Raw genomic sequence first — 8518 nt, 5'->3', positions numbered from 1 at the left:
CCAGATTTACTCTACAGACTAGTAATGGCTCCTTCTAAAAAGGAAAAACAGTAAAAGACCAGCCATTGAAGCAATGTATGAGATGAGACTGCACCAGACACCATCGCGGTCAATTTTTTCATTTTTCTTTGCGATTAGTTAAATAAATGGTCTTTATCAGCCTGTGAATCAGGCTGTCCACATGTGATTTTCAGGTTGAGAACCGGATAAATAGTTTCCATAGGCCATGCATCATGCCGCATTGCTTCAGATTAAAAGTGATCACATAGCAAGTATGCAACTGTGTAAGCAATTCTATATCTAGGACATACTGTAATTGCTGTGACGCCAGGACAGGGGTACTATGTGTGTACTGTGAGTACTAAGTGGACTACCCAAGGACGAAAGTTTTTTTTTCTGGACCTGAAAGGCGATAAGAACAGCCGTGCAGGCTGTGTGGCTGAGGCCAGGGCTTACCAGATCAAGGCTTTGCAGTTTGAACCCGTAGACGGATCCTCTCCGACTGCTGTTCATGTAGTTTCCCAAGGCTAAAATAATCTGCAGTGAAAGAGAGAGCCGACAAGATGAAGCACACGACGTCTCAGCCACCGATAAATAAGGAGGGCGACGCGGAGAAGGAAGCCTTTCAGACGGAGGACCCGGCGAGGCCTGCGAGCCGTGACAGACCTACCTCCAGCATCCTTTTTAACTTCGGCGAGGACTTCACGGAGGCCGAGGCCGCGATGATGGCGTTGAGTTGCTGCAAAGGGAGAGAGGTCACCTCTTGAACATGCACCCCTGCCTGCCTGAGCATTAACGTCTTTCTCCTCTGGCGGGTACATTCGAACGATTTACCAGCACGACTCGCAGGGCTGACTGTGCCTGAGAGCTAGCTCAAGGAGGACTACCGTGTGGGGAGGAAGAGATTCTCCTCTTGTGTTCACTGTTTTCTCTCTCTCTCTCTCTCTCTCTTGCAATCCCCCTGTTTTGGAACTGGTCAACTGATTACACCAATTCATAGATTTGTTAGTAGCTTTTGTCATGGCTGGTCCTATTCGAATTCTACTTTGCTGTGTAATAAGTCAAGAAGTAAAGGCTAGTGAGAGGTGAGAGAGAGATAGATAGATAGAGAGGGACAGAGAGAGCGAGAGAGAGAGAGGGACAGAGAGAGCGAAAGCGAGAGAGAGAGAGGGAAAGACAGAGAGAGAGAGAGAGAGTGAGAGAGACAGTTGCAGCACAGAGTCACCGCAGCAGGGGGTTACCGGTGTGAGGAGGGTGACGTTGTCGGTGAAGTTGCCCACGAAGGTGATGATGCTCATGCGCTGGGTGAGGCGCTCGATCTTGTTGAAGAGCAGCATGAAGCGGTCCTCCTCGGCCAGCTGGTCCAGCGGCCGCCGCTCCCGCTCGTACTGCCGCAGCAGCTTGCTCTCCGCCTCCGTGGGCAGGAAGCGCATCAGGCACTCCACAAAGTCCACCGGCAGCGCCTTCAGGTCGAACCTGCGCGGGGGGGGACGAGGTCGCAGGGACGAGGACAAATTCAGTTTTTTCCTTAAAGACATCGACCCCCTTTACACCAAAGTTGCCAAAAGCTGCCAGTGTGTTACTGTTGTATGAAACAACCACGCTGTTTTGCTGTCGAGAACTAAAGTGTAAACCTTCTAATCCAATTTTCTAACCCCATTTTTCTCTATCCATCTCCCCAGAACTTACACCCTGCTCTTTGGGTCTGTAGAGTGCCCTCTTCACTTGGTGGGTACAGTATGAGGGTTGCATTCTACTGGTGGTCAGGGTAAGTGTGCATAATTCCTTTGGTAGATATGATGTGCACATAATGCTATTGGTGCGTGAAAATGAAGGGATGTAGACGTTTCAATAATAATCAGCCACAGAAAAGCTTGACTTTAAAATAAGATCGGATTGATTTTCTAATTCTAGAAAAAATCCTTTCTAATGTGTTACATTTTTAGCATATGGATGGAAATAATAAGAAAATATTTGTATTAAGAATGTGATAAATGGAAAATTTCACTTTAAAAAGGAGAGCTGACACTTATTTTGGGCCCCATGAAAAGATCTCACATTGGGCCCCACCACCCCAGAAGACTCTATGACTCCCATTAAGGCCATAACTACGACAGCATCTCAACAATGACTGATGCCGAAGTCACAGTACATGCGGTTTTATCCTCCAGAATAAATTATTGTCCTTTTCCCTGGTCCACCTAACAATACTCTTAAAACTCTTCAGCTTGTTCAAAATGCTGCGGCCAGAATCCTAACAAAAACCAGAAACCACGATCACAGAACTCCTATTTGGTCCTCCCTCCATCAGCTGCCAGTACAAGCTAGGGCTCATTTCAGTATACAGTCTTGCAGGGCTTGGCGCTGTTCTATTTCTCTGATCTTACTGCAGCATACACACCAGCACCCACCCTGCACTCCCCAAGACTCAGGCTACTTGCCACTCCCCACATTCAATAAACAATCAGCTGGGAGCAGAGCAACCCGATACCCCGCTCCCCCCCTCTGGAATGCTCTTCCCACATCAATTAGGCATGCTGGTTCTGTTAAGTCACACCGTTTCTCAATCTCGTACAGCCCAACATGACTGGTTTCATCTACCGGAGACACCTTAAATGAGTGTTTTTATTAATGTTGTTGTTTTTTGTGGTTGTTATGTCGAGGCTCACTTTCTGTGTTGTTTTCTATCTTTCATTTCGTTTGAAATGTACAGTGTGCTGAGACATCCACGCAATTTAAATAAATGACCTGACTTATGTTCTAATATTCTTTGAGGGCCCCTGTCAGTCAGAGCCCTTGGAATCATCCTAACTGCCCCCCACTAAAAGACATTTTTGAAGCATTGCTACAAAGTTGATTTTCCTCCATCACGTGCCTTACTACAATGTTATAAAAAGCTGCAGCGATTTTCCATTTGACCAACTACATAAACGCAGTAACAGACCCCAGCCCATAGAGGGCGGTACGCACGTCTGAATGGCTCTGCAGATCTCCTCCGTGCTCTTGCCGGCCTTGCGCAGGGTGATGGCCAGGTTCTTGGAGCGGTTGATGTCCAGCAGGGTCACCTTGTTGGCTGCCTTCTGCAGGGCCTTGGTTTTGGGGCCGGACAGGTCAATGACCGGGCCCTGGGCTCTGGTCTTAAAGAGCTCCTCAAACTTCTCCAGGTCCAGCTCCTGCCATCAGAAAGAGGGTCTTTTGTTATGCACACACACATACATACATACAAACACACACACACACACACACATACATACAAACACACACACACACATACAAACCCACCTATGCGCATGCAAACACGCAGGCACAGATATGCATACATGTAAAACACACACATACACTCACTGACACAAAGACCCATACATCCACACACACAGACCTCTACTTGCTAAAACTATAATGCCACATTTGAACAATCACATATGCACACACACGACCACACACACACACACACACATTCGTACATACACACACACACACACACATTCGTACATACACACACAAGTGCGTACACACACACACACAACCACAAACACACACGCACACCACAGCAAATGTTATGAGCCAATACACGGGAGAGCTGTGCAGGGTAGCAGTGACGTGTTGCGTCACACAGGTGTGCAGGCCGCCTCGTACCTCCAGGACTCGCTCGTCGTCGATCTCGTTGAACACGGTCCCGTTGATCTGGTTGGGCTTGAGCGCGGTCCAGTTGAACACCGGCAGCCGGAATTTAGTCTTTATCGGCTTCTTAATCCTGATGGCTGCAAATCAACAAGGGTCCAAGTTTCCGTCAGGACCTCAGCTCCTGGTTATCACTGAGATACCCGAGACACCATAATCTGTGCTCCTCTCTGTATGAGGAGTCACATGTTTATCACTGAAATGCCTGTTTACTTCAAAACAACACTCTTCTCAGTTTAAGTTGTTAGGTATCATATATCTTTCACTAAAATAACTTCTCAGTTACAGTAACATTACTCTCTGTTATAGGTTTCAGGTACTGATTTTCTTTCTCTTTCTCCCTTAGAAACACCAGTTCTAAACTCAAGAATAGGGGTGTGCAGAGACGTCATCATCTGCATCTTTATCTGTTCAACCAACAAAATTATCTGTCTGTGTATTTGTATTCGGATAGAAGACCAGAAGTGGGCGTGGTTTATACCAGAAGTCAAGTTAAATCGTATTTCTAACCTAATATTCATTGGCAATGCAATTGTTGTGCCTTCAAAGCATCAAATTGATTTAACCCTCCTGTTCTGTTCATTTTTTAGGTACAGCAAAAATGTTCCCGGGTCAATCCCCATACAGGGGGGGTTTGCAAATACATGAAATGAACCATTTTCATTTAAAATGTTGATTACACTAATTAAGGCCAGTAGAAGAAGTTTCATACTGAAAAAATAATTTTAAGTATTTTTCCTAGATTTTCAAACTTTAAAAAGGGTCAATTTGACCCGCAACATAACAGGAGGGTTAATATTGGCATATAATTATGAAATATATTTCCACATCCTCATACTGTACTTTTCATCTCTCTCTCTCTCTCTTTTTAGGCTATTTTTATTTTGAACTAAATTAAGTTTTATGAACTGTCTGAACCCCACCCCCTTTGATTTTAGAACTGTTAAAAGGCCAAGGTGTCCCTTTACTGAGAAATAACTTGTTGTGAGGTAATAAAAAAAAAAAATAATTTTTAAAACCTGGACTGGAGGAAAAAAACTGGACTGGAAGAAAAAAAAACCTGGACTGGGCGGAAAAAAAAACTGGACTGGAAGAAAAAAAAACCTGGACTGGGCGAAAAAAAAAACTGGACTGGAAGAAAAAAAAACTGGACTGGAAGAAAAAAAAACCTGGACTGGGCGAAAAAAAAAAACTGGACTGGAAGAAAAAAAAACTGGACTGGAAGAAAAAAAAACCTGGACTGGAAGAAAGAAAAAAAACCTGGACTGGAAGAAAAAAAATTGTACTGGAAGAAAAGAAAACCTGGACTGGAAGAAATAAAAACCTGGACTGGAAGAAAAAAAACTGGACTGGAAGAAAAAAAACGAGCCTGGATGAAAAAAATACGGAGCCCTCTAAGAGTCATGGTGGGGTTTTTTTTTTAGCTACTTTTTGCGCAATGCTTTTGCACTACCTTGCAACGTTTTACATTCACAACAGTTACACGCAGGCTACCTTTCCGTGCAACTCTGGTAATTGATCCTGGCTCTACATTTTGGACAGTGTACTGGCATGCGCCCTTTTGTAATGTCTAATGTGGATAAAAACGGAATTTCATCGCTTGCAGTGATTTGTTAACGTCGTTTTGTTAAGGGTGTTATGTAAGGAATAAACATGACAGCCTGTCCCGTTATTGGAAATTATGCAATGTCTTGGATGAATACACCCAAGGGTGGGAATTATTTAAGCAATACATCACAATAGGCTGTGGTATATGGTTATTATATCACTGCTAAGGAGTGTTGTTCGGCCAGTGAGACAGAGCTCCATCAGGGAGCTCACTCATAGGCAGTTTGAAACTCAATAAAACTTTATCGAGGAACAAAACAGAAAGTAAGACAATCCTCAAATTTGGACTTTGACATAGTGCCCAGCAGAGAAGCCCCCCTGTAGAACACCGCTGGTTCGCTCAAGGTAACATATAAAACTAAACTAAAAGCAACAAACACAATTCAGCTAGCACAAGAACACATATTTACACACGATAAATTCACTTTTTAAATGTATTTACAATTTACAGTCCCACACAAACTATTTACAAAAGTCCACGCAACGTGCATTCTGGGAGCTGCCGGCGCAGCCTGCCGGAACAGCCCCCGGACGTCACACTATCATAAAGCTAGCTGGCAAACCCGTTTCAGAGGGTTTTCCAATAATGGGACAGCCCGTCGTGGTTTATTCCCTACATGTACGACGGGGTGGTGATGCGGCCGAGGCGAAGCTGAGGGTTGCTTTACCGGCCCCGAAGTACATTATTTTCCAATAACGGGACAGCCCGGAGGGGTTTATTCCACTTAAACAACGGGTTACCAACAATGACTATATATGGTTACTTCTATATTTATTGATTTTTTATAGATTTATATAGTCACGAGGCAGCTGCTATGTGCCGGAGTTCCAGATACTCTCTCTCTGCCCATGTAACGTTAGATAGAGGCTATGAGAACTCGAAATGGAGCTGACTTTTTTCCCCCCGAATCCAAATAATAACGAGCAACTTCGGGTAGAAGAAATATCTGTTTCCATCGCATTATTCATGCTTTCCTGAATACAGTATTCAGATTCAAATACATCCCTACTCAAAAATATCACTGAAATGGATTTTCGCATTATTGCGGCTAGTTGAGATACATTGTCACTGATACTGATCGCAGATCGCTGGTGGCCATCCTACTCAACACTGGCGAAAGCCAGTAGACACTAAGAGAACTGTATCCATACCAACAGCGCTCACCTGATAGGCCAAAGCTGAGAATGACAGACGGGGATGTTCCTGGCAGAGGTGGGGCCAGGGGTGGAGGGGGCGGAACTGGCATGAACTCCCCTGCGTGAATGAAAGATAAAAACATTCTGAAAACTGAGTAGGGCTCTTCTGGAATAAGCACGATGACAACATATTTGGAATATCAAAATATGACGAACTGTTTGTGAAAGGTACTAAAAACAGTGTGAACATTGCTCAGTTTTTAAATGAGACCATTTAAAGACTGCTTTCTGCAGTGTGTATTTCTTATTCATGTGTAATGTGGTGGGTGATGTGTCGTACAGAATTTATGGTCTGTTACACACGTTTCTAGATTTGGTTGAAGATTTGAAGGTGAAGCTATGCCAGAACATCAATGCAAGTGTTGGGTCTTTCACTGGATCCACAAGGGTCTTTCTTTGAGTAGAGGGTCTCTTCCTCTTTTGTATGTTCTTTCATCCTGGATTGCACTTTTTTCTTCTTGCAAGTGTACCTAATCCTTCCTTTATTGCCCATATTCTGCACAGAATCAGAATAACATATATCCATCCATCCATCCATCCATCGGTTTTCTTAAGCTGCTTGTTCCTGGTCAGGGTCATAGAGGCCACTCCACAAAGAGCATCGCAGCAGACGGACGCTGTGGAATAAGGCCGGACCCACACGCTCTTTCCTGACTCGCGAAGCCAGGCCGTTTCCTCCCCGGTGAGAACTCTCAGCGGCTGCACAGTCTGAGGAAACTCCCTTTCCCCTTTCCTGTCTGAGATGGCACGGCCCAGCCCCAGGACATCTGCCGTCCTCACAACCTCACAACCACATAAAGGTCCTCACAACCTCACAACCACATAAAGGTCCTCACAACCTCACAACCACATAAAGGTCCTCACAACCTACTCAGGATCACCGACCGTGCCTCTTAACACACCGTGGTCCTGCCTGCACTGGCTCCAGCAGCTCTGAAAGTTCGCTCTGGCCTACGAGCCAACCCTACTTCACGAGCCACAGTTACTACAGCAGTATTTCCGAACGGCACTTTTCTGTCGACTTACTTCCCGTTAACCCTTTGGGCGTGATCAATACCTTCTGGTTAACGGACTCGCTTTGCTACAGCTGCAGCTGCAGCTACGGCCATGCAGCACAGTGAGAGAACCATGGCAACACCCTGGCTGAAAAAGTGCACACACCCATGTATGGCTTCTCTGAAAGGCTCCGTTGCTGGCCCCAGTGAAAGACTGTCAAATTCAAGAGACATTTTGTGTGTTTAGTCCACTGAACAGTTACATGTACATTATTCTGTCATGTCTAAGGAGTGGGTTATGTGTCTTCGTCAAAAGCGTCTGGGTGTATATATGGGTGGAGCAGTGCAGTACCTGAGCTAGAGGGTAAGGGCGGGGGTGGAGGGGGCGGCGGAGGCGGCGGAGGCGGGGGCTCCAGGTCCGCGGAGGGGTCCGCCCCGAGCCCCTCCGGCCCAAGCAGCTCTGGCGCTCCCGTGACTCCTCCCACAGTCCCGCACACGGCGCCGCCGCCGCCGCCGCCGCCGCCCCCCAGGGCCTCGCAGCCACCCCCCCTCAGCACGCCGACGCTCCCCTGCTGCTCCAGCTCCCGCAGCCGCTTCTCCAGGTCGGCCCGCCGCCGGAACGCCGCGTCCTTCTCCTCGATCATCCGCCGCAGCGTGTTCACCTGCGAGCTGGTCGACTCGTACGTCTCCTGCTCGGCCACCGGGGGGCGCCGTGGAACACAGTTGTTTGAGTCCATTGCAATGATATAATAGCAACGTACAATGACAGACCCTCCAGCTCTAATCAGCAGACATCCAATTTCACTAAAAATAAGAACTTGTTAACAATATAATAATGAGGCCACCTGATATATTTCAATAATGCTATTCATGTTCAAGGGCACACAGTTCATCTCTGACAAAATATGGAAAATTAACATTGCTATGCAATCCACAACAGCTTGATACAATGCAACAGATGTACAATACACATACAGCAAAACATCTAACTGGAAATCTAGTCTGTTAAACTTTAGAAAGTTGCACACTCAGTGTTG

General features: G+C 45.9%; 1 protein-coding gene across 4 annotated transcripts in view; it reads right to left on the bottom strand.

Annotated features, from left to right (window-relative positions):
* The window catches only part of LOC135237412 (formin-like protein 3), a 44460-nt gene that overhangs the window by 8531 nt on the left and 27411 nt on the right, over positions 1 to 8518 (bottom strand). For all 4 annotated transcript variants that reach the window (XM_064304543.1, XM_064304544.1, XM_064304545.1 and 1 more), the window contains 7 exons: positions 7834 to 8170; positions 6455 to 6544; positions 3637 to 3761; positions 2971 to 3173; positions 1242 to 1476; positions 671 to 739; positions 457 to 537 (listed from right to left, as the gene is read on the bottom strand). In XM_064304543.1, the coding sequence (XP_064160613.1) occupies positions 457 to 537; positions 671 to 739; positions 1242 to 1476; positions 2971 to 3173; positions 3637 to 3761; positions 6455 to 6544; positions 7834 to 8170 (1140 nt within the window). The remainder of the gene's footprint in view (positions 1 to 456; positions 538 to 670; positions 740 to 1241; positions 1477 to 2970; positions 3174 to 3636; positions 3762 to 6454; positions 6545 to 7833; positions 8171 to 8518) is intronic.

This window comes from Anguilla rostrata, chromosome 13, assembly GCF_018555375.3.
Source record: "Anguilla rostrata isolate EN2019 chromosome 13, ASM1855537v3, whole genome shotgun sequence".
NCBI classification, from domain to species: Eukaryota; Metazoa; Chordata; class Actinopteri; order Anguilliformes; family Anguillidae; genus Anguilla; species Anguilla rostrata.
Note: the sequence above shows the minus strand (reverse complement) of the source record. Positions and strands in the feature narration are given on the sequence as shown.